Raw genomic sequence first — 26,772 nt, 5'->3', positions numbered from 1 at the left:
TTAAAAGAGTCTTTAAAATATTTTAGCATATAAATAGTTTTCTTACATCTTTCATGTTACTTCCATCATCTCCATATTCAGTTCATCCTTTATGGAAATGTGTCATTCACGTCTTAAACTGAGGTCCTTCATTGTCGTCACCTCTTGTTCTCCCCGGTGCAGGGGCGGCGTGAGTCTCCACCAGGCTCAACAAGGTGCAAGGGCGAGCGCAAGACTTTCCCTTACCAGCGTCATGCCGCACGATGCGGGGAACTACACGTGCCAGCCACAGGATCTCGATCCAGCCACTGTGTCTGTGTTCGTCCTCAGAGGTGAGACACACACACACACACACACACACACACACACACACACACACACACACACACACACACACGGACAGACAGGAAAACGAAAAAAGCCTAGTAAGATAATGTGGTCCAGACAGTTGGTGCTCCTTCAGCAGTCCTTCCTCCACATGTGTCTTGGCAGTGCCATGGACAATACCTCATCCAACAATGACGAAGCTCAAACTTTATTTAAGCAATGCCACTTTGTATTGTTCTTCTCTAGTTTTTATCAGCAGAGACACTTGGATGAAATGATGATGATGGTGATGATACTGGTGGTGAGGAGGTTGCTTTCGTTGTGTTGCAGACGAGAAGCCCCGAGCTATGCATCACGACTCGGCCCCTCAGCCAGCTTCCCTTCACCCTGCCCTGCTGGCCGTTGCGCTCCTCTCCTCTCGCTGGCTTAGATGATGGCTGTAGCTTCCCTGCATATGGCCCGAGCCTTTCCATCCTTGCAGCCTTGAATGCGACGCACCACTGTCATATTGCAGTGCTGAGCCAGTTACCTAGTTCAGTTGACTGCCTTGTGCATCACAATGGATAGATAACTTTTTTTTTTTTCAGAGCTCGTGTGCGTATTTCAGACCCCCGTTTTTTTTTTTTTTTTTTAGGAGAACGTTTTGTATTCATCTTTCTCTTTTTTCATTGTGTCGTGAGTTGTAATATCTATTACTTCAATGGACTCCCTGCTTATCCTTCAACATAAGGACAAGAAATTCTGCAGTAAGAATGGTAGTTCAGGGCTGGAGTTTTCATGTCTCTCTTTACCCGCGCCTCAGAGCAATAGATAGACGATATTTAGTGCTGGTCTATGATACATCTCCTCATCGACTTTTTTTCTCTTTTTCCTTAAGTTTCCTTTTTCCTTAAGTTGTCTCGCCAAGCCCTCTGAGGGGAGACGTGTGAACTTATCCACTCATCGTACAAAAGCCATTTCTTCTCTCGAGCAGCTGCGAACTTAAATATAATTTTGCTATGTATAGAGTCGAGTCCTTCAAACAAAGCCCTCAGAGCTTTTCTTTTCTTGGGTCCGCTGGGAGGAATCTGAGTTTTACATAAAAAAGGCAAAATATGTACACATCTGCTATAATGGGTCACATCAATGTGCTTACTAAGGCCTATGTTCTCTTTGATCTGTTATCGACGTGCATTTCCCACAACTGGCAAGCAAAGTGATAATAGATCCCTATCACTCATGCCCACCGCCTAGAGCAGTGGTTCCCAGACTCGGGGGTGCGTCCCCCCTAGGGGGACGTGAGGAGAATGCAGGGGAGGCGTAATGTCATCTGAGAAAAAAAAAGTCAATAATTGAATTACTCCAAGAACAAGTATATCGTGCAAAGCAGCAGCATCCATCTCACTGTTGAAACCATGGTATTTATGTAATCAATTTTAAGTTTCAGTATTTTGAGAATTTAAATATTATGGGCGTGCCATGTCTTCAAGAATCATATTTAGTTTGCAGAACAGTGCATGCCGTGGTTAATTCAAGTTATTTACTGGAATTATTTCCGTGTCACGTCTTTATATTTCATGTTCAGTTTGTAAGACTGTGCATATCTCCCTTTCAAACTTTTACTTACTGGTGTAAGTGTCTTTACACTTCGGTGTTGTGAGAGCTTGTAATGTCTTGTATATATGTGCTGTGCATTGAAATTTCATTATTAATTTATGAAACTAAGGGTATCTTAGTTTGATTTGTTTACTGGAAAGTCTTTATATTTCATTTGGTACTATGAGAATTCGAAATATTATGTTCCTGCATGTCCTCATATTTTCGTATCTGGTTTATGGAACATTGCATATCATGGAGTCAGTCATTTACTAGATTTAGTATACGTATATTAATTTCAGTGTTACAAGTGTTTACATGTATTATATGCATTGTTTTCAATTTATTTTAGATTTTTAAGCATTGCGGATCCATTTTGATATTTTCCTAATTTCTTAAAAAAAAAGCAATTGTTTAATTAAAATGTCTCGTGGCCATATTAATTGTTTCGTTTGTTTTAATCCAAGCAAAGATATTTCTTTTCTCTAAGCAGTGTTAATAGTATATGACACTAGCTTTTCTCTCCTCTTCTCTTGCATGCAAGCTGGCGTGACTAGTTATGGCAGCGTGTGACACCAGTTATAGGAAGACGTGACCTATACGACAGAGCGTGAAATAGAGGAAACAATGCGCGAAAGTCAGGATGGTAAGAATTTAACGTGAAACTCGAGGACCGCGAAACTCGGATGACGTGAAACTTAGGATGGTACTGTATATGATTTTGTATAAACACAATCAAGGTAATAGGGGGACGTACGGGTCTATTAGAAGATAAAAGGAACATCACGTAAGGTAGTTTTGGAACCAGTGACCTAGAGAGAAAGTCTCTTTTAGCCTTTGCAGAAAAGAATGCTCTCTGATACAATGAGGACTTCCCAGCAGTTCGTCTCCACAAGGTACTCAGCGTGGCTCGTGCTTCAGAGTCATGCCTGATGGTATCAGTAGGTTTTCTGGTCATGCCTCCCTTTGAACAGCCTCTGCTGCACTGGCCCACCGTTGATAATGTTGCGGCGCTATATGTATGTCCATCAGTGAGGATCTCTTCATGTTTTGTGATCCTCCCCTTTTCACCTTAACCATTATTCCCCGTACGTGAGTGCTTCAGTTTTAAAGAAAATCACATTCATTTATTTTTATTTATTTATTTATTTTTATTTATTTTTATTTATTTTTTTTCACTTAAATTGAGCCACAATAAAGTAGACATTATCCGAAGTCATTAACCTTTTTCTATTTCCTTCCTGGCGTCGTTCACAGAGGAACCTTAACATTGTGTCTCGCACTTTGAAACAATGAGTGCTGCTGATGGCTGATTGCTTCAAGAATGTGAGTCCTGACTTCTGCCGTGGCCAATGACGAAAGTTTATACACCATGCCACCTTTTATTCTTCTCTACGTTCTGTATTCTAGTTTAGGCTTGGGATCCACTTATCCTCATGAACTCATTCAAACATTGTCAGCAAGTTGGGCTTCTATGTTCACAATCGTCCATTCTTATTTTCCAGTCCAGAAGAGGTGGCAAGAAGTTTATTAAGTGATGATGTGTATAAAAATTATATTATGGTTACATCTGACAAAGTTGACAACTTCCTAGGACGGCACTATGTTGGGCTGGACAGCATAAGGAGAAGTGCTCTGCACCGAGCACCATTGTCTGTTAGTGTCACACCCACGTCAACCACCTGCTTCCCTGCCTGGTGTGTGTGCCGAGACACGTTGAGATGCTCCCACGTAGCTGACGAATTATATAGATTTAGGTTTGGTAAGATAAGGTTATGACAGTTGGGTATAATTTTATTGGTCAGCAAACAATATTGTATTTAACAACCTTTACCACCATTTCCACAGCAACAGCGCCAGCCTTAACTTTCATCTCAACTCCTATCTTTGTATGGGTGATTTTTATCTTGTAACCCATAAATATTAGCGGGTAGTACATATCACATAATAAGTAAATTCTTTACCTTCCTTTATGTTTACTAGCTTAAAGATATAAGGTACCATCAATTTTTCATGTGCCAGAATGTGACAAGGAAAGGAATGAATCCCCTTACTCAAAGTACAGTAGATACTGTGTTAAATTATATTTGGTATATATTAGAGTTTATACCCCATCACTTGCCTCTTTTTTTCCGATTTTTATGATAATTGATACTTTTTAAGATCTATTTATTTTATAGTCTTTCTGCCACAAACTAATAATTTTCCAGCTAGGGAATTTTCAATTATTATTTAGCCCACGCGGAAAGCCTTCCATGGCGGAACTTGAACTCACGTCTCTTGACAGTCAACACTAGTGCCACCTACCGATCTTCTTCAACACTGATATTGAATGCTCTAATCAGTTACCACATTTGATTTATTAATTGGTACCCAATCACGTACGATCACCTATCGTTGTTCATGTGTTAATACGGCCACCCTATGTGGAGGCAGATTTGAAATATCACTTACACGGTGACCGACCTCTGTGTAGGACTACTAGGGTGCACTCTTACTCCGCACGACTGTCAAACCATCCTACAAGGATAACGTGTTTCATGGACGGGAAATTCACCGGTTCATCGTTGATGTCGCAAAGCGGTATCCACCTGTCAAGTCAGAATTCTCGACTTGTTGCTGATGTCGCAAAGCGGCATCCACCTGTCAAGTCAGAATTCTCGACTTGCTGCTGTTCTTTTACTTCCAACCGACAACTCTGAGATAATGAAAACCAATAAGGTATGCATGCAGTCTCGTTTCTAGGTTAAGTTAGATTAAGTTTAACGTTTTCTTGGCGATTTTATTTATTTATTTATTTATTTTTTTTTTTTTGTGGGTTAGTTAGTTAGGTTTGGTTAGGTTTAACGTTTTCTTGACCATTTACTTTTTTTCTGGGTTAGATTAGGTTAGATTTAAACAGGAAAAAAAAGACATTTTCGATGTAAGTGAGCCACAAATTCGTGTGGATCATGTAAACACAACCCAGAAAAAAAGTAAAATCAGCGTAAAGAAAGACTGGTGTAATGCACGAATTTACCTTCCATTTCCATCACAAGAGTTTGGAGGATAGGATTAGATAATGCATACGTCTGGAACTGCGAAGGCCAGTTTTTTTTTTTTTTTTTTTTTTTTTTTTTTTTGTTCATAATTTTACATAATTTATGTACATATCTCCCTGTTATCTTGTTACGTTAGATTCTGTTAACTTCCTACACTTCATCACCATCCCATCAATATTTAACTAGATTTATTTATAGGATTCATCTTTGTTCCATCACCTGTACTGCCTTATATTAGCTGTTAACCATCACCTTTACATATAAGTACCTCCACCATCATATTAAAGTATGTACCCATATTACCTTATTGCTTATTTTTCTTGATGGCATGATTATTTTCATTAGTGTATACATAGTGTTTATTCATTTGTTTTTCGTACTTCTGTGTTAACCACCATGGTTGCTGCTGCTGCCGCTGCTGCCACTGCTGTATTCTGTCAGACCAGCTGTAAGGGAGAAATCATCTTACCAGTAGGAAGAGGAAAGCCAACTGATAAATTAGATTACGCAGTACTATGTAGTTGTCTCTAAAAATGTTTACATAGAAGGGTCATCAATTGTCTAATATGTTGGTACCTAAGAACCCAGACATTAATTTTTAAAGCTGAGAATGATAAAATAGAAACAAAAATATGGAAAAATTTGAATTTATGCAACAAGTATATAAGAGTAATAATATGAGAAAGTGTGATGCAAGTGTTTTGTAATCACTGGAAACATCTACATATGTTGAATGTATAATTATGAACATTGAGGAAAGCATTGTTTTACCCCATTCCTTGGCCCGCAGCTCAATTCTTCGTATTTTGCCACTCACAGTCTTAGGGAGGGAGTCAACAAATTCAATCTGTAAATAAAACGTTAAATTTACATTTTGAAAATTAGATTGATTTGCATAGCTCTTATTGTCCTCAAAATGTCATGATTGAATAAACTACATTCTCCATTATGAAACAATGAGAAATTAATGTGTTATAAACAAGGGTGACAGACAGGCCAGTGAATGAACCTCGATCTAAGAGGCTGGAAGGACAAGGACTGATTGGACCTCAGGGTACAGTACCTTACAGGTAGTCATGCTTTGGCTTGCATTCCTAGGTTTTGCCATAGCATTACAAAAATACCATTTCAAAGTTTTTTAATCTTTACAGGAGATGAAAATAATATGAATAGAAGTAAAAATGACTGCCTTATATTGTGGAAAGATTGTTATTCATCAAGAAGAGAATTTCATTACCTTTCTTGGATATTTATAAGGTGCAGTGGCAGTCTTAACATGATTCTGCAGATCAGCAATCAGGGTTTCAGCTTGCTGATGTTTGAAATCTTCTGCCAAGACTACAAATGCCTTTACCACCTCCCCACGTAGCTCATCAGGGGAAGAGACCACAGCTGACTCAGCCACTGCTGGGTGTTCCTGAAGACAGGACTCTACTTCAAAAGGCCCAATCCTATATCTGAAATTGATACTTAAGGCTGTGATGTGGAGTGTCCATTACTGGTAATTTAATATTGATCCACTAAAAAGCAGATGCTGCAGTTTTCCCCGTGTACTGCTGTCTGATTTTGTTTATGTGCAATACTATTATGTTACCATATGTTATTAATCTATGTTGAGGATACTGTCTTCATATCAAAATTACTGTGAAAATGTTTGCCAAACCTTTTATTCTTAAATAGGAGAGTACTGGAAGCAACTTATCAAATTGACAGAAGACACACTAGTTCCCAATGGTTCAGGAATCCATTAACTCCCTGGCTGTGTGTTACATTTCAGAGCATTGTCCTAATGATGACTTAATACAGAATTTCACTTGGGGTTGTGTGAGAGCCTGATATTTTATATATCTTACATATTATGAGCATCTGTATGGAGTTATATCAACAATATACTATTGTTGTGTTGACTGTGTGTGTGAATATGTTAGCATAGAAATGCAGCAAATCAGGAGTAATGCATGATAACAGGGCACCAAAATATACTCTTATGTGTGAGTGTTGAAGTCCCACCGCTGAGTTTTATATCTTATATTTTATATACTATCAACATCTGTATGAAGTTAGACTGGCAGATCACTATTACTCTGTTGTGTGTGGAGTATGTTAGGATAGGAATGGAGAAAGAAAACAAGAGTAATATGTGATAAAAGAGCACCAAAACATACTCATGTGGAAATGTAAAGTCCTAGCCCTGAGGTTCATAACAGATTTTATGTATTGTCAATGTCTGTATGGAATTGTATTGAGAAATTACTATTGTTCTATATGTGGAATATGTTATGACAGAAATGAAGCAAATACACTCAGGAGCAATTTCATTGGTGAGAGCATTTCTGCACCACACTACCACCATTCCATTCAAGATGCCATGCATTACTTGTGTGTGTGTGTGATTCACCTATGGTCATCTGCTGGTCACCCAGCCAGCCATCCCCTACAGGAAGAGCTCAGAGCTCATAGTGACCGATCTTTGGGTAGGGCTGAGACCTGAGACCACTAATACACCACACACCAGGACAGTGAGGTCACAATCCCTCAGGTTACATCCTGTACCTACTTGCTGCTAGGTAATTGGGCTACCCATTAAGAGGCTCGTCCATTTGCCTCGCTGTGCCTGGGATTCGAACCCAGGCCTTCTTGGTTGTGAGCCAAGCATGCTAACCTCTACACTACGTGGTATGTGTGTGTGTGTGTGTGTGTGTGTGTGTGTGTGTGTGTGTGTGTGTGTGTGTGTGTGTGTGTGTGTATTTACCTAGTTTTACCTAGTTGTATAGTACAGGGTCTGAGCCAAAGCTCAATTAGTCCTGTCTCCATACCCGAATTTGTCCAATCTCTCTTTAAACATGTGCACACTCTTTGCTGCAACCACCTCTTCTTTTAAGTTATTCCATATTTCAACCGTTCGATGCGGAAAGCTGTATTTCTTAATATCTCCCAAACAATGACTCTTCTTTAATTTCTTCATATGTCCCCTTGTGCATCTATCTCCTTCCTCCACTTTTACAACTAGGTCATCTCTGTCTATCTTCTCCATGTCACTTACTAATTTGAACATTGTTATCAGGTCTCCTCTTTCCCTTCTGTTTTGCAGTGTTGGTAATCCAATTTCTTCCAGTCTTTCCTCGTAACTTAGGTCTTCCAATTCAGGTATAATTTTCCTAGCTGTTCTTTGTATTCTTTCCAATTTCCTTATATCTTTCTTCTTGTGTGGAGACCATACCACTGCTGCGTATTCCAGTTTGGGGCGTATCATGTGTGTTATGATTTTCTTCATCATTTCTTTGTCTAGGTAATTAAATGCCACCCTGATATTTGCTAGCAAATTATATGTAGAGCCAAATATTCCATTGATGTGTTTTTCTGGTGATAGCGTGTCTTGAATTATTACTCCCAAGTCTTTTTCTTCTTTGCTCTTTGGTATTGTGATTCCTCCCATCTTATACTCCCATGAAGGTCTCCTTTTACTTCTTCCCATCTCCATTACATGGCACTTCTTTATATTGAATTCTAATTTCCATCATTTACTCCATTCACAAATTCTATCAATATCCCTCTGTAGTTCCTCACAATCCTCTTGGTTCTTTATTACTTTCATCAATTTTGCATCATCTGCAAACATGTTAATGTAGTTATTTAAACCCACCGTCATATCATTTATATAGACCTGAAACATTATAGGTGCCAACACAGACCCTTGTGGTAGTCCGCTTGTTACTTCGCACCAACTTGATTTATTATCTCTGATTACTGTGCTCATTTCCCTACCTTGGAGATAATCCTTCATCCACTTAAGTATTTTTCCTTTTAGCCCTCCTCGATGTTCCAGTTTCCATATGAGACTTTTATGTGGAACTGTATCAAAAGCTTTTTTCAGATCTAAATAGACTGCATCAACCCAACCATCTCTCTCTTGTAGTTTATCTATTACTCTTGTATAAGTTTGTTACGCAAGATCTCTCTTTCCTGAAACCGAATTGTTTTTCTGTTATTATATTTTCCTGTTCAAGATATTGCACCCATCTGTTTTTAATGACTATTTCACAGAGTTTACTTACAATACTCGTGAGTGAGACTGGTCTGTAATTCAGTGGTTCCATTTTATTACCTCCTTTGTATAACGGTACTATATTTGCTCTCTTCCATTCCTTTGGTACTTTTCCCTCCTTCAAAGAACTGTTAATTATCTCCCATATTGGTTCTTCCAATTCCTCTCTACATTCTTTCAATATCCATCCATTTACTTCGTCTGGTCCCATCGCCTTCCTAGTATCTAGCTCTTCCAGTAGTCTTTTAATTTCTTTTCTTTCCACTTGTATGTTTTCTATTCCTTTCTGTTGTTCCTCATCTCCTAGCGATTCAAAGACAGTGTGTGTGTGTGTGTGTGTGTGTGTGTGTGTGTGTGTGTGTGTGTGTGTGTGTGTGTGTAACCAGCACCAAGCAAAAATTTTGTTTTTCTCTGATTTTTTTAATTGTTACCCTTATTTCACACTAGCTATAAATTCAAAAGAAAGAAGTGGAAATCTTGGCACTAAACAATAACATCATTTAATAGCAATGAAGGAAGAAAGTGTTGTAAAAAGCTGTAGCACAGTGTTTCTGTTTGTTACCCATGTGATCGTCAACTGTGTGATTCAAAGAAGCAACAGGAAAAGCTAAAGCGGTTCTTTGCTGACAGTGATTCAAAGTCTCCTGAACTTGATGGTGTCATATGACATTGCTGTTGTGGCACCAGATTATCAGTTAATTGATCATTTGCTAATAAGGATGAATCAATGTCTTACCCTGAAGAGATGATGACATCATCTGCTCTGCCCACAAACCAAAAGTAACCATCATCATCATAATAAGCTCTGTCGCCTGTGAAGTAGTATCCATCTCTGAATGCCTCACTGGTCCTTTGTTCATCCCACAGGTATCCTGAATAGCAACAAAGTGAATATTTGTGGTTTCTGTGGGAAAATTATCAATATAACCCTAATTCTAACCTTGCATATTTGGAGAAGAGATTAAGTATTTGACTCTGAGGCAGTAAGGATTTTGTTAAGTGGATGCAGTTATTTTACTATTTCCATCAGAGCAAGGGTAGTGAATACCATAGTAGAAATCTCAAAGATGACAAAACTTGTTTTCTTACATAATGTTGTAATGCAGGGATGTTTTAATTCCTTATCTGTCTTAGTATGGCATTTGTTTCACTGCACAATAATGGCAGGGATGTTTTAATTCCTTGTCTGCCCTAGTAAGACATTTATTTTAGTGCACAATAATCTGGAACTTAGATTTTTACAAAGAGGATTGATCTACTTTGTTTACTGCTAGACAAAGCTTTGTTTTTCTTTTAATTTGTGACTGAGGCAAGATAATTTCTTGTTTCTTCACTTTCTAGGCTCTTTTTTGTGTGGCTTCCTCTAAAAAGAGGAGTAGGAGTCTCCAACAGGGAGACTGGCATGAAACATTATTATTAAAGCCCCATGTACAGTCATGATAATCATCATGACAGCAACACATAGCAGTCATAGCATTATCATGATGCGTAATCTTGGTCCAGCATCATGACTCATGACACTTGTAGCGTACTTTTGAACCATCATGACCTTAAAAAATTGTGGAACTCGACATATATTATACCTGATGGAGTGTTATTGTTACACCATCGCGATATTTTTGTGACATGTAGTTTATCATAATGCAGTCATTGATACTGTAGATCCATCATGATGTTATCGTGACAGAAAATCTGTTGTGACATCATGATGAGCATCACAACAGCATCGTGACATTTTCTTGATGGATCTGTGAGTGTGTCAGGACATAAGTACATAGTACATGGCACAGCTGTCACACTAGACTTAGGCTTAAAACATGACATTGTCACAACAGAGCTACGTATTCATAGGCATGAATACATCTTTCAGTGGAGCATTGCCAAGCATACATATAAGCTGGCTGAAAAATCATCACACACACACATACACACAACTAAAGGATGATATGAACACTGGAAGGAAAGGGAAACATAAAGAGGGAGACTAATATATAGTGAAAGAGACTTTAGTGGACTCAGAAAGTACTTCCAGAAGACAGATTGGGATGAGTTTTATATGGAAGAAGCGGGTGTGGTAGAAGAATGGAAGACTGTGATAGAAATTTATAATATAGGAGTGGATAAATATGTACTAAGATTAAAACATAGAAAGGCAAATATAAAAGAGTGGTTTAATAGAAGGTGTGGCGAGGCAAAGGAAAGAAAAAATATAGCATGGAATAGATGGAAAAAGAGGAAACATCCAAGGAAGTGGTAAGAATATATATACTAATGCAAGGAATGAGTTTGTACAAATATGCAGAGAGAAGAGAAATTATAAGAATATAACTGGTAAGTGTAAAGACCACCCAAAACTCTTCTATAAATACATGAATGGAAAACTGAAAAACAAACATGAAATAGAGAAACTGTCTGGATAATACAGTACGATGAAGACCAAGAAATGGCCGAGGTCGTGAATGAGCACTTTCAAGCCATTTTTACCAAAGAGACCGGCTGCAACAATGAAGATGAGGAAACACAAAGGTTACCTCCCATGACTAGAAATAGAAGTCACATGAAACTAATGAGGCACCTAGATGTAATAAAATCACACGGACCAGATGGAATTGCTAATGTGATACGAAACAATTAACACCATCACAAGTAATGCATTTCCTAGCCAGTTTAAAGATTCGAGGTGGCTGTAGAACAAGTAAAGATGTCTCAGAGTGATTAGTAATTAGGGAAAGGTGTACCAAATAGCAGTAAAATGGTTAAAGGAACGTAGAGAAGAACTAGCAAACAATGTAATTAGCATAGTATAACAAAGTGCTCTCTTAATGAAGGAAAAATATCAGGAGTCTAAAAGAAGGCTAACATCATGCCAATATATAAAGGAGGTAATAAAGAAGACCCAACGAATTATAGGCCAGTATCCCTAACAAGCATCAGAGCCAAAATCTGTGAGAAAGTTATAAAGGATAAATATATAAAACATCTGGGGGGAAACAATATATTAAAACCAAGACAGTTTGGATTTAAGCAAGGGAGATCATGCACCACAATTCTAATATGATTTTACTCAAGATTAATAAACATAATTAAAAAAAAAAAATGGATGGGCTGATTGTGTCTTCTTGAGACTGCATGGAGAGAAAGATTTCTAAAGCTGACTATGGAAAACACAATGATGCAATGGATGAAAATACAAGGCATAGGGGAGATGACAAACCAACAAGACTAGACATAATATTAATAAAATTAATAGGCCTAACTAAAGAATTAAGATACATGTACCCTATGAGAAAAAGTGATCATGTAATGATAGAAATAGAGACTGATAATGATATCAGTGAAGAGGATGAATCATACAAAGAAAATAGGAGAAATTATGGAAAAGCAAATATAGATGATCTTAAGAGATTCTGTGAAGAAATGGGCAGGGGAAAGCCGAAAAGAGCAAATGATGTGCAAGATAAGTATGACATTTTTATGGAACTACCATATTTGATGGCATGTAAGATGCATGGGCATATAAGATGCACCCCCATTTCAGCAGGGCATATTCAGGAAAAAAAAAGTTTTTTTTATATATTTAAGCATTCAATGTTTAAAGCAAGGTAGCAGTACAGCTGAACAAAAAGCAAGCAATCACAATAGCAAAAATATCCTACATGACTGCAGTAATAAAACAGAGGTAGTGGCCTAGTCATAGAGGTGAGGCAAAGAACACAGCCCAGCTGCCAAGATGTCAACAACACATTTGGTGCATCACTAAACAGGGATGCATTTTCATTTTCAGCATTTCCTTACATCATATCATGGTTGAAAAATATGATGTAGCACCCTTGCCTATAATAGGGCTGTGCAAATCTTTGGGTGTAGAGGTGAAGGAAATTTCAAAATTAAATCTACAGGAAGCCTCACAATAGTACCAGCTTATAAGACACGGTGTTTTTTTTGAGCCACTTCTATTAAAAGAGGTGCATCTTATATACTGTCAAATATGGTATATGAGACAGGAGTGAATAAACATGTCCCACTATACTAGCCTAAAGAGAAAGGAAAACAGGTGTGGTTTAACACAAAATGAGCAAGTGCAAAGAAAAAAAGAGATAAAGCATGGATAAAAATAAAAATAAATTGAAAACTCCCCAAAATAAAGAAAACTTAAGATAGCAAGAAATGAATATGTGAAAATAATGAGAGAGGAAGAGAAAAGATATGAAAAAGGATATAGTTGAAAAGTGTAAGGATGAACCAAAACTGTTCTACAAATTCATAAATGGAAAAATTAAATTAAAAGAAAAACTAGAAAGGTTGAAGGATGGAAATTAAACATATGAAGACCCAAAAGACAAGAGTGAATTGCTAAAAGAAAAGTTTCAACAAGTTTTCACAGAAGAATCAGAATTTAAAGAACCACAAGATGAGAAGATAAAAAAAGCAATGTAGGAAATTACAGTAATCAAAGAAGAAATTTATAAAATGATGGAGGAACTGGAAGAGAAAAAAGCAAAAGGACCAGATGGAATATCAGGTTTCATTTTAAAAGAGTGCAGGAAACAATTAACTTAATTATTTGACACAATAAAGTGCTCATTATCAACTGGATGAGTTCCTAAGGAATGGAAGAGAGCAGACATAGTACCAGTTAATAAAAGTGGAAAGAAAGAACCATTAAACTATAGACCAGTATTGATGACCAGCATAGTATGTATGATCTGCAAAAAAATTATAAAGCAGTGAACAAAATTTCTAGAAAAAAAAATATAATATAATAACAGAAAAACAGTATGGCTTTAAACTAAGTGATCATGTATAACAAATATGATGAGCTATTCAAGAGTGACTGATATAACAGAGAGGGATGGATGGGTAGACTGTGTGTATTTAGATTTAAAAAGAGCTTTTGACAAAGTTCCCCAAATCAAGCTACTCTGGAAGCTAGAAAATGTAGGAGGATTAAATGGAAAAATAATAAACTGGATGGAAAGTTACTTAAAGGGAAGAGAAATGAGAACAGTAGTAAAGAATGTTAAATCGAGATGGAGTAAAGTAGGAAATGGAGTACCACAGGGATCAGTGCTGGCACCAGTACTTTCCCTGATCTACATAAATGATATGCCTGAAGGAGTAAAGAGTTACATGAGTTTGTTTGCAGATGATGCAAAATTACAGACATACAAAACAACAAAAACTGAAATTTTGCAAATAGATTTTAATAAAATCTGAGATTGGAGTAAGAAATGGGAGGTGGAATTTAATTTGAAAAAATTTCACGTAATGGAAATGGGAAAAAGTGAAAACCAGAATGGACATATAAAATAGGAAATGAAGAAATACTAAAAGTACAAGGAGAGAAAGATCTGGGAGTGATAATACAGAATAGTCAACAGATGGAGAAGCTTGTAGAAAGGCTATTCAGAGATACATATAGAATGGTGAGAAATATTGGAACAGCATTCTGCTACATGAATAAAGATATGATGAGAAAGATAATTACCACTATGATTAAACCAAAGCTGGAATATGCTGAATCAGTGTGGTCTCCCCACAAGAAGAAACATGTCAAATAACTAGAAAGGATACAAAGGGATGGCAACGAAGATGGTTCCAGAACTGGAAGAATTAACATATCAAGACAGGTTAAAGGAAATGAATCTGCCAATATTGGAACAAAGAATAGAAAGGGGAAATTTAATACTGATATATAAATTGAGGAATGGAGTGGAAGAAAATAATGAGAAACTACTTCTAAGAGAAGGAAATAGCAATTTCACACAAGGACAGCAAAAGATTAAGAAAAAGAAGATGCTTAAGTAACATAGAGAAATATAGTTTCCCACAGAGAAATATAGAAGTATGGAAAAAGCTAAGTGCAGACAGAGGTAGTATAGGCAATGAGTGTGCACAACTTTAAGGAAAAAACTGGACAAGTGTAGATATGGAGATGGGACCACACAAGCCTAGCTCAGCCCCTGTGAATTACAACTAGGTAAATACATGCACACTTCAACCCACATAAGCTGTCACCACCCACCACAAGCCAACTGACGTCCCTCAAGATGCCTGATATATTTGTGGATGGAGAAGGGGCACGGGAACCAGAAGGTGTGCACCACACACAATGACCAGCAAGCAACAATATTGCACTCCAGAAATAGCCAATGTGGTGAATCAGTGTAAGTCTGCATTGAGCAGGTCAAAGGTGAAGAGCACACAAATCCAGTTTCCCAGTTGGAGGAGTAGATGAAGGTTTTAGTCACTGCCTCTTCTTATATCTGCAGTCACCCAGGGAGGTCTGTGGGCAGCACTTGTGACAACATTGTGTCACTGTTGTGACTCTGTCATGACCGTCATGACACTCATGACCATTGTGCTGTTGTCATATCAGAAAAATGACTTAAAATTCAAAATGCTGCCAATTGTGACATTCCCGTTGAGCTGGTGCAACATCATCATAACAATCATACAAGCGTTGTGACACATGTGTAGCGCCCTTGTAGTGGTGTTGTTCTACTGTCATGAGTGACAATTCATGATGAAAGACAATGAAAAGGCCAAAACTTTCTTCCAGTAGCCCTATCATGATGATTATTGTGACTGTGTACATGGTGAAGCAACTTAGCACATACAATGATAGTGAAGCAAACTTAGCATGTACTTAACACAAACTTAAGAGTGACCTGTAACATTAATAAGAAATGGATGAAATAAGCTTAAAAAGACAAATATGTCTGATTAGAACTGGATGAAATAAACTAAAGAAAGACCAGTAAGTTCATTAAGAATTGGATGAAATAAGCTTAAAAGACCAATAAGTTTGATAAGTGGATGAAATAAACTTTAAAAAAGACCAGTAAGTTTAATAGGAGCTGGATGAAATAAGCTTAAAAAATATGAGTAAGTTTGATAAGTGGATGAAGTAAGCCTGAGAAAGACCAGTAAGTTTATTAAGGGCTGCATGAAGTAGAACTTTAATGTTGTGTGTGTCCCATACCAACCTTTGAATAGCCCAATAGGGTATCCCTGCTTAAGACTTACTGCCAGTTTGCCTTCATGGTATGGTGGAAGCTCTTGCTGTTGCTCATTCAGCACCTTGAAGTAAGGAATGTCTACAGTACTGCCTCGTGATCTTCACAATAACCAGTATATACGAAAGAACCCAGAGTAGCTTTATGAGATATTGATAGATATCTACATGATATAATATGTAATGAGTATTCCTGGCAAATATATGGAAATACTGACCACACAAGTAGAATGAGAGAGAAAGCAGTACCTTAAGGTTGTAGCCAGGAGCGGGCTTGCCCATGGAGCCAAACTTCAGCTTCATGCCTTTGCGCACCCCACACAGCAGTGTTGTCTCAGTCTGGCCAAACCCCTCATAGATTTGGAGACCTACAGAGTATTATGGAGAAGTAAAACAACAATAATAGTGTATAAATTATTGATAAAGGAGATTTATTTTTTCTGTGCAGTGAGACAATTAATGAAGGAATACATAGTGTTTATCATAATGTATGACGAAGGACAACAGTATTCAGCGTTTACAGTGGATGATGCAAGGATAAGCCTTATTAACAGGAGTAAGTGAAATCCTGCAGCTGTTGCACTTCCACTTTAGAAATTTTAAGAAATAGTTTTAATCCAAGGTAAAAAAAAAAAAAAAAGCTCATTCAAGATGCTAGTCCCTGAAGAGTAGTAAAAAAGAATTATACAAAATTATGAGGAAACATGTCTTAAAACTCTTGAAAGAACTCATCAACGGTAAAGAGGAAATACAGAAGCAGGAAGGGAGTTCCAGAGTTTACCAATAAAAGGGATGAAAGACTGAAAATACTGGTTAACTCTTACATTAAGGAGGTGAAAAAAAGAGGAGAAAGTAAAAAGCCTTGTGCAGCAAAGCTGCAGGAGAAGAGAAGGTGTGCAGTTAGTAAGATCAGAAGAGCAGAAGGTAGTGATAGAAGGTAGATAACAAGAGATGCATCCTTATGGCTGAGAGAGAGAGAGAGAGAGAGAGAGAAGACAGTCAGTGATAGGAGAGGAGTTGATAATGATGGATAATAGAGAATCAGTAAAATGACAAAACCCTAAGGAACACCATTGTTTATAAACTTAGGAGAACGGTGATGATATACCAAAGCAACAACAGGACAGTCAAAAAGGAAACTTGAGATGAAGTTACAAAGAGAAGGATAGAAGCCATAGGAAGTTAGTTTGGAAATCAAGGCTTTGTGCCTGACTGTGTCAAGTAGTTTTGATATGTCTTAAGGCAACAGTGAAAGTTTTACCTTTAACCCTTTTTAAAAGAGGATGACCAAAACTCAGTAAGGAAGCCCAGATCACCAGTAGAATAGCTGTGATGGATTCATAATGGAAATAAGATTAAGGTTGTGAAGTGATAGATGTGTAAAGTTTCCTGTTGAGGATAGATTAAAAACTTTAAAGAGGCATGAAATTAAAGCAATAAGACAGTAATTTAAAGTGTTAAGAAGAGGCTGAATGTAGACAAAAACTTCAAGCTGGAAGGAAAAGTATATGATGAAAGATAGTTGAAGAGTGTGACCAGGTAAAGTGCAACAACAGTTATGGAGAACAACAGGAGGAACCCTTTTAGGTTCATAAGCCTTCCAAGGGTTAACACCAGCAAGGGTATGAACAAAATCATTAGGAAGGATCTTGACTGGAGGTATGAAATAGTCAGAAGGTTAAGGAGATGGAGGAACAAGCCCTGAGACACATCCAAAATAGAGTTTTCAGGAAAGATTTGAGCAAAGATTTCAGTTTGAGAGATAGATGAGATGGTAGGGATGCCATCAGACTGAAATAGAGGGAAAGGTGAAGAAAAGTTATCAGAAATATTTTTTGACAATGGGTCAGAAGTTGCAAGGAGAGTTGGATCTAGAAAGGTTTTGACATTTTCTGTTGATGAGAGAGAGAGAGAGATTTTGGCCAGTCTTGGCATAATTTCAGACAGAAATGTAAAGTGCTTGAGTCCCTGGAGACAAAGTTCAAGTACCATTTTGTAGGCTGCTTCTCTATGATGTACAGTACAGCATAAGAACAGACTGAGTTAAACCAAGGTTTGGAAGGTTTGGGGCAAGAGAAAAAGTGAGAAATGTACACCTCCATGCCAGACACTATTGTGTCTGTTATGCACCAGCACACTTGGAAGCAATATTCATTTCATGGAAAATCAGAATAATACCTCTTCAGCTCTTCCCAATTAGCAGAGGCAAAATGCTAGAGGCACCTCCACCTTGAAGGATCCTAAGGAACAACTGGACTAATAGGACATGATACAGATATGAGGTGATTAGAGGAGCCCAACCTAAAAGACTGGCAGAATAAACAGGATTAGAGGTTAGGAAAAGATCAAGAATATTGGGCTTATTTTCAAGACAGTCAGAGATAAGAGCAAGGTGCTGCATTAATTACCCTAGGTTGTGAAGGATAGAAAAATCAAAGATCGGTTAACCAGGTTGGTGGTGGACATTAAAGTCTCTACAAATGGAGATCCCTAAGAAAGAAAAGAGTCAGGATGTGTTCTACTTCAGAAATTAAATAATAAAAGAACTTTTTATAATTAGAGGAGTTAGGTGAGAGATATAAAATACAGATGAATTTAGAGAGTGACTATTAAGTCAAAGCTAAAGGATAGAAAATTCAGAAGACTCAAGAGAGTGGGCACAAGAGCAAGTTAGGTAAGTCATAGTGCACATAGACACAACATCCAGCTTTGGATTGAGAATGAGGATAGAGAAAGTAGGAGGGAACCTGAGTGTCAGTGAAGAAAAGATACCTGAGTGTCAGTGAAGAAAAGATGAGGTGTAGTAGAGGAAAGGTGGTGTTCCACAGATTGAAAATTAGATCTAAGGCTGTGAATGTTAAAGAAGTTAATAAAGAAAAAGTTAAGGGGGGTGTCAAGACACTCTGGGTTGGTACCAGAAGAGCAGTCCAACCTGGGGACATTTTAGATCCTTTCCCCAGTCAAGGGCTGTGAGTCTGGTGTTACTGGAGCCATTTATTATTGTTAGTGTTATGTGAAGGGAAAGAGTTGTCTTTAGAGGAGGGAGGTCACAGCTGGGTCAGAAACAAGTTCACAGCACCCATCTATTCCAGTGCTTGTAAGACTTCCCAGAAAGTAATGACAATTTTGGCAGATGTTTTCTGCCTCTTCCTCCTCCTCCTCCTCCTCCTCCTCCTCCTCCTCCTCCTCCTCCTCCTCCTCCTCCTCCTCCTCCTCCTCCTCTTCCTCTTCCTCTTCCTCCTCCTTACAAGTATGCTCATAGAATTTCTTATTCCATTTACCTGAATATATAGCTACATAATGTAGAAAGGTAGTAGACATGTATGGATCTTAGGTGATTAGGATTAATGGGAAGGAATTTGGAAGGTGTACTGAATACAAAAGAGATCTTTTCAAAAACTATGTAAGCTTAACATTAGAGATAAAAAGTAGAGAATATATAAATAAAAGCAGCTTACTTCTTTGGTTATAAATCTAATGCCCTTCAAAGTTAACTCACACACTTAGTCCATTGCTCTTTCCATTGCTGGACACATTTTTGTCATTTCTGTTATGGAATGATTACCAGGTGCACTGTTACTAGGTGCACTGTTACCAGGTGCACTGAGAGCAGTGGAGACATCATGTCTCCACTGCTCTCATTTAGATCCTTGTAGCATCTTCAACTCCAGGAACAGTCAGGTATCATATTTAGCTGTAGGTAGCCATGTCTGGAGAGCAGGAACCCTGGCTAACCTGAGCAATTTTGTGCTTACCAAAAACTCCTCGATCAGATGCAGAGAATGCCATTCAGCACAAGGGACTGGACCTGAGTGAGTTGGCAATGTGCAGCTGCATCATAACATCCTGGGCCATTCTTTGGACCTGATCCTGAATATTTTGGCCAAGTAGCAAATTCCTAAGGTTTGCTGGGCTGCCTACTCTCTTGACAAGGCTTCATGCGATATTTGGCCATTCCCTAAGCAGAAACTGCCACCGAAAAGGTTCTAATATGAAGGGCAAGGAGACATCACATGAAAAGAGGCAGTAGCTGGTAGTTATCTGGAACAGGACTTCCAAAATTATTTCCAGCATTGGAAGGATTGAAGGGCTAATTGTACAGAGTCAGAAGAGCTACACTTTAAACAACACTAGCATTAGAATTAAAGAACATGCCAATTTCTTGTCCTTTGACTTAAGATCAGATACTTTTTGAACAGATCTTGTACATTTAAATATAGAAGTAAGAACTAACCTGTGTTCTTAGTCCATGTGTGCATCACCTCTGGATTGAGAGGCTCACCAGCACTCACACAGTGACGCAAGGCTCTCAGGGGGAATTGAGAGAGCTGGCACTGCACTAAGGCTCTGTAGACTGTTGGTGGTGCACACAACACTGTCACAGGGTATTCACACAAGGCACGCAATGTTTCCTTTGCATCAAAACGAGGCTTCTGTAAGAAAGTGAAGTTCTTAGGCATTCTCAGCTTGCAATAGTGTAGTATACACTATGTGTTGTATAATCAGCCTCTCTGTTTATTTATATAGGCATGAGATAGTAAGTATGTGGCTTTGTGTCAGGATTGTTATATGTAATTGAAATCATGGGGTGTAAAACATCTGATCATTAGAGTGATCTTTTAACAAATATGCTCATATTCCATTGACTTGAATACTGTATATATGTAGCTACATAATGCTGAAAGATAATTTAATGCATATAGATGTAGTACATCATGTACTTTATAATATAAAATACATGATGTACTACATCTATATGAATTAAATTACCTTTCAGCATTATGTAGCTACAAACAGCATACAAATAGTTTCATATTGTGAAAATATTTGTATTCTCTGCCTCTATAATGAAAAGGCTAACACACTCAATTAGAGCCTTCATGGCTACATATTCTGTATTTACCTTTCATGAGAAACTCCAAGTTATTGAGTTGTTATTGTTTTGAACTTTTAGGAGAAGCATTGCCATCAGTAAAGTGAAGACATCACATGTTTCATTAAAATAAGAAAATATTGCAATCTTAGATATTGTTTTTGTACTTTTTTTTTTTTTTTTTTTTTTATGAAAAACGATTTTTCTAGCCCTGGGCTTGACACAGGAGGAAATAAATGGCAGCTATAAAAGATCTCCTTACCAGTGGAATTCTTCCAACAAAACAGCTAACAATTAGAAAAATTACTGGAACTTTAATAAACAATTATTTATAGCAAATATGCTCATATAAAGTTTCTCTCTCTCTCTCTCTCTCTCTCTCTCTCTCTCTCTCTCTCTCTCTCTCTCTCTCTCTCTCTCTCTCTCTCTCTCTCTCTCTCTCTCTCTCTCTCTCCAAATTCACTTGCACTTTCCTACCACCCACACTTGTGATGTTGAAAAGAAAATAATATCAAAATTCTGCTGAAAATCTTTATTAGTTTTTGGTGTGGACTTTAGTCCAAAAGCTATAGGATCAACACACAGACACACACACACACTTCCATCTCCTCCCAGTTAATTCCTTTAGTGTTGAAGTTGCCTAAAAGTGCTCTTAGTAGGCAACTTCAACACTAAAAGAATTAACTGGGACCCAAGAGATGGAAGTGAAAGAAATGTCAGGTCATGGAGCGAAGAACTTGTGCATATCATGATGGTGAATACAGTGAGAAAGTGGGTGAACAATCCTACAAGATGCAGAGAAGAAGAACCATCACAGATGGACTTAGTTTACAAAAATCCCAGAAAGCAGACCAAGTATACATTGAATGCACTGGGAAGAATTGCTCATGTGACAATAGAAATAGTACAACAGGAGGAAAGTGTTGCACAGGAATGAACAATTATGAATGGGAGACAGAACTATGCTAAGGCAAACTTTGCAGAGCTTAATAAATTTTATGGAAAAATTAACTGAAAAGAGCTATTTGAAAGTAAAGTAGTGTAAGAAAAATGAGATATTTTTGAGCAAATATAGAGAAAGGCTGCAACAGTTTGTGCCAAGTTATAAAGTGAAAATTGGGAAGCATGAATGGTATAATGCCAAGTGTGTAGAAGCAAAGAAGAAAAAGGACAGGGCATGGAGGAAAATTATGAGAAAACTGAACACAAATACTAGGGAAGAATACAGAAAGGTAAGGAATGAATATGGTTTAATAAAAAGAGAAGAAAAAAGAAATTTTGAAAGTGACAGTAAGAAAATACAGGGAAGAATCCAAACTCTTCTACATATACAGAAATGGAAAAATGAAACATATGGATGACATAAACAGGTTAAAAAGAACAGGTAGAATTTATGAAACTACTGAGGCAATGAGTGAACCAATGAATGAGAGTTTTTAATCAGTGTTTACAAAGGAAACCAATTTTGTAGCACCAAAAGTGTATCACAGAATGAGGGAATACAGGAGATTCAAGTAAAGAGACAAGAAATCAAGAAACTGCTGGAAGAGCTGGATATTAGAAAAGCTATGGGACCAGATCAAGTAAATGGATGGATATTAAAAAAATGCAGAGAACAAATGCAGGAACCCATAGGGGATATAATTAACAGCTCATTGAAAGGAGAAGTACCAAGGGAATGGAAAAAAGCTAACATAGTTCCAATATACAAAGAGGGAAATAAAACAGAACCATTAAATTATAGACTGGTGTCACTAACAAGAATTGTAAGCAAGCTTTGTGAAATAATAATTAAAGATAGATGGTACAATCTTTAGGTCAAAAGATAATTGCAGACAAGCAATTTGGATTCAGGAAAGGGAGATCCTGTGTCACAAATCTACTGAGCTTTTATATGAAGGCAATAGATGGAATGCAAGAGAAGGATGGATGGGTTGATGTGGTATACCTGGATCTCAAAAAGGATTTGATAAAGTTCCCCACAAAGGCCTTATGTGGAAGTTAGAGAATGAAGACTAAAGGGAGCAACATTGAGATGGATGGAGGATTATTTACAAGGGAGGGAAATAAGAACAGTAATCAGAAACACTAATTCAAGTTAGCGAGAAGTAACAAGTGGAGTACCACTAGAATCTGTGTTGGCACCTGCTATGTTTCAAATATATGTAAATGATATGACAGAGGATATAAATAATTATATAAACATTTTCACTGATGGTGCAAAAATAATGAAAATAATAAAGGATGAAAAATTACTGCTAGGAGTTAAAAAAGGATATTGACAAGATATATGCTTGGAGCCAAAGATGGAAACTAGAATTTAATGCCAGAAAATGCCACATGTTGGAAATAGGAAAAAGCAAAAAGAGACCTTCATGGAATTACAAAATGGGAAAAATAATAATGAAAAGTAATGAAGAAAAAGATTTGGGAGTAATGATTCAGGACACATTACCACCTGAAAGACACACAAACGGGATATTTGGCTCTACATACAGCTTGTTAACAAACATTAGGGTGGTGTTTAACTATTTAGATAAAGAAATTATGAAGAAAATTGTAACAAGCATGATACATCCTGAATTGGAATACACAGCAATAGTGTAGGCTACACATGGAAAAAAAGATATACAGAAACTGGAAAGAATACAAAGGATAGTGACAAAGATGGTACCAGAATTCAAAGACCTAAGCTGTAATTTGAAGAGATTAGTTTACTAACACCATAAGAGAGAAGAGAGAGACGAGACCTAATAACATTGTACAGATTAGTAAACAATTTAGAAAGAATAGACAGAAATAATTTAGTACCACAGATGGAGAAGGGAGAGAGACAGATGATGGGACATGGGAAGAAAATAAAGAAGAGTGGATGTTCAAGTGACATCAAGAAATGCAGTTTCCCATATAGATTTATTAAAACTTGGAATGATTTGAAAGAAGAGATGGTTGCAGCAAACAGTGTACACATGTTTAAAGAAAAACTGGATAATGGAATGTTACAACTGGAACTGGAACTGGAATGTTACAAGAAGACCTGAACAAGATATCAGAATGGAGTTATAGATGGGAAATGGAATTTAATTTAAATAAGTGTAAGCTAATAGAATTTGGAAAAAGTACAAGAAGATTAAAAGGAAATTATGTGTTGAATGGTGTAAGGTTGAGTGGAGCAGAAGAGGAAAAGGATCTCGGTGTTACAATGACTGGGAACCTGACCTCGGAGAGACACATTAGCAAAATTACAGGAGAAACCTATAACTTGTTGAGAAGAATAAGGCAGGCCTTTGCATATATGGATGAAGAGATGGTCAGGAAGATGATTGTGTCGCTGATAAGACCTAGACTAGAATATGCAGCAGTAGTGTGGTCTCCATACAAGAAAAAGGATATAAGGAAGTTGGAGAGAGTTCAGAGAGCAGCTACGAAGATGGTACCAAGTATCAGGGACTTGTCATATGAAGAGAGACTGGAAAGGCTACATCTACCAACGTTGGAAAAGAGGAGAGAAAGGGGAGACTTGATTGCGATATATAAAGCATATGAGGGAGTAGAGGAGGTGGACCAGAGCGACTTAATGGTTTGGGATACATGGGACACTAGGGGACATGGGAAGAGGCTGAAGAGGAGTGCTTGTAGAAGAGACATCAAAAGGTATAGTTTTCCATATAGAAGTATTGATGTATGGAACAGTCTGGATGAGGAGATAGTAAATGCAGAAAGTATACGTGGATTCAAGGCTAAGTTGGATATTAAAAGATATGGAGATGGGACAGCACGAGCATAGCTCTTTTCCCATAAAGCACAACTAGGTAAACAACACACACACACACACACACACACACACACACAGAGTGAAAAAAAAAAAAAAAAAAACATGACCTGGGAGAGGAAAACAAAGAACTGAAACCACTATGTGCCAATCTAAAGACAAAATTGAAGCAAAAAATTATATTGTTTAAAAACAGGAAAATGAAGTGATAGGGATGAAAAGTGAACATCAAATCTGGAGGAAGGAAAAAGAGGAAGAAAAAGTTAACTTTACAGAAATTATAGAAGTGAAGAACAAAGAAAAGACAGATTTAAGTAAGGAAATTGTGAAAGTGATCAAGCAGAAGGAATTGATGGTAAGGGACACAGTGGACAAAAAGAAATGTATTTTTATATATGGATTGAAAGAGGAAACAGAGCCAGTAAGATACAAGAGGGAAAAGAACAAAAAAAAAGGTAGCAGAGGATGTTGTAAGAAATATACAGAGAGAAGATGAGGACTGGCTAAATGAAACTGAGGAAATACATAGACTGGGGAAGTATACAGAAGGAGGAGAGCGACCACTGAAAGTAAAATTTAGGGCACAAACAACAGCCATGGAAGTGATATCATATGCATGTAAACTGGACAAGACAGAGCAATACAGGAGAGTTTGGATAAAGAGGGACATGAATGAGAACTCAAGATAAATGATCTAATAGAGGAAGCAAAGGCAAAAAACGAGAAAAGAACGGAGGAAGAGAAAAAAAAAGTTCTATTGGAAGGTAAAAGACGAGAGGCTCAGGAAGTGGTATCTGACAAAAAAAAGAATAGAAAATGTAAATAATGTATGGAAAAATATAAAGTGGACAGTAGCATATACAAATATAAATGGTTTAATATCAACATTGCGAGAATTGAATAATTATATTAAGATAAAGCAGCCCAATATTATGGGTATTACTGAAGTTAAACTAAATGAGACAACAGAAAATATAAGAATTGGAAATAGTAATTATAATATGTGGATAAAACACAGAAATAACAAGAAAGGGGGAGGAGTCATGTTACTTTCAAAGAAGAGTATAACAGTGGAAGATGTCGAAATTGGAGAAGGAATGGCAGAAGTAATTAGAATTAAAACAAAAAGGAAGGGAGAAGGAAGAAGAGATTTTGCAGTGGCTTATGTAGCCCCAAAGACAAATGCATGGACACAAGAGGATTATAAATTATTGTTAAGAGATACTAGTAACTGTTTGGAGAGAATACTGGCGGAGAGTAATAATATAACACTTATGGATGACTTTAATTGCAAGGAGGTATGCTGGGAAGAGTGGACCATGGGTGGAGGAGAAGAGTCATGGGGATATATGCTTCTAAATTTAATAATGACAAATACTATGACCCAGTGGATTGGAGAAAATACAAGATTTGGGGGTAATGAAGAGGCATCAAGGCTAGACTTGTTGTTTACAAAGGAAATGGACATCATTGAAAGAATAAATTATCAGTGTCCACTAGGTAAAAGTGACCATCTGTTAATTGAATTAAGTATAGGCAGTGGTCCAATAGAAAGTAGGAATGAAATTTACAAGAATGGGAGATATAATTACAGGAAAGCAGATTTTATCTGGGAATATTTTGCAGAGGCTAAATGGAAACAACTGTTCATGGCAAGCAATATGCAGGAAAAGTGGGATACATTCATGGAAATTTATAATGAAGGGGTCTATAGATGTATACTGAAGATCAAAACAAAGGAAGTGAAAAAGAAAAAAGACTGGTTTGGTACAAGATGTATAACAGCAAGAAAAGAAAAAGAAGCAGCATGGAATAGATGGAGAAAAAAAGGAGGAAGTGAGAAATGTGAAGAATTCAAGAAAGCAAGAAACAAATATATCAGAATCCTGAGAGATGAAGAAAGAAATTATGAGAAAGATATAGTTAACAAATGCAAAGATGAGCTGAAGTTATTCTTCAGGTATGTGAATGGGAAGATGAAAAACAAGCAAACAATAGATAAATTAATGAAAGATGACATTACATGCGAAGATACACGGTTACAAGCGGAATTAATGAACAAGTGCTTCCAGTCAGTATTCACCAAAGAAAACAAATTTAAAGGAGAAAGAGCATGGCACAGAGACAATATGATGAGAGAGA

The 26,772-nt window shown here is 37.3% G+C and overlaps 2 protein-coding genes across 6 annotated transcripts in view; one reads left to right on the top strand and one right to left on the bottom strand.

The window, feature by feature from the left end:
- Positions 1-2,320, top strand: part of LOC135112786 (uncharacterized) — a 65,524-nt gene extending 63,204 nt beyond the window's left edge. For all 5 annotated transcript variants that reach the window (XM_064027598.1, XM_064027597.1, XM_064027599.1 and 2 more), the window contains 2 exons: positions 163-311; positions 637-2,320. The gene's annotated coding sequence lies outside the window, so the exon portion shown is untranslated. The remainder of the gene's footprint in view (positions 1-162; positions 312-636) is intronic.
- A 2,341-nt stretch (positions 2,321-4,661) lies between these two features.
- LOC135112784 (acyl-coenzyme A synthetase ACSM3, mitochondrial-like) overlaps positions 4,662-26,772 on the bottom strand; it is a 39,923-nt gene continuing 17,812 nt past the window's right edge. The window contains exons 8-14 of the mRNA XM_064027594.1: positions 20,220-20,418; positions 16,235-16,353; positions 15,957-16,050; positions 9,704-9,839; positions 6,160-6,379; positions 5,694-5,769; positions 4,662-5,368 (exon numbers count right to left, since the gene is read on the bottom strand). Coding sequence (XP_063883664.1) covers positions 5,310-5,368; positions 5,694-5,769; positions 6,160-6,379; positions 9,704-9,839; positions 15,957-16,050; positions 16,235-16,353; positions 20,220-20,418 — 903 coding nt within the window. The 3' untranslated portion in view covers positions 4,662-5,309. The remainder of the gene's footprint in view (positions 5,369-5,693; positions 5,770-6,159; positions 6,380-9,703; positions 9,840-15,956; positions 16,051-16,234; positions 16,354-20,219; positions 20,419-26,772) is intronic.

Source organism: Scylla paramamosain, chromosome 24 (assembly GCF_035594125.1).
Source record: "Scylla paramamosain isolate STU-SP2022 chromosome 24, ASM3559412v1, whole genome shotgun sequence".
Lineage (NCBI taxonomy): Eukaryota > Metazoa > Arthropoda > Malacostraca > Decapoda > Portunidae > Scylla > Scylla paramamosain.
The sequence above is the reverse complement of the archived record's forward strand: the minus strand, read 5'-3'. Positions and strand labels throughout refer to the sequence as shown.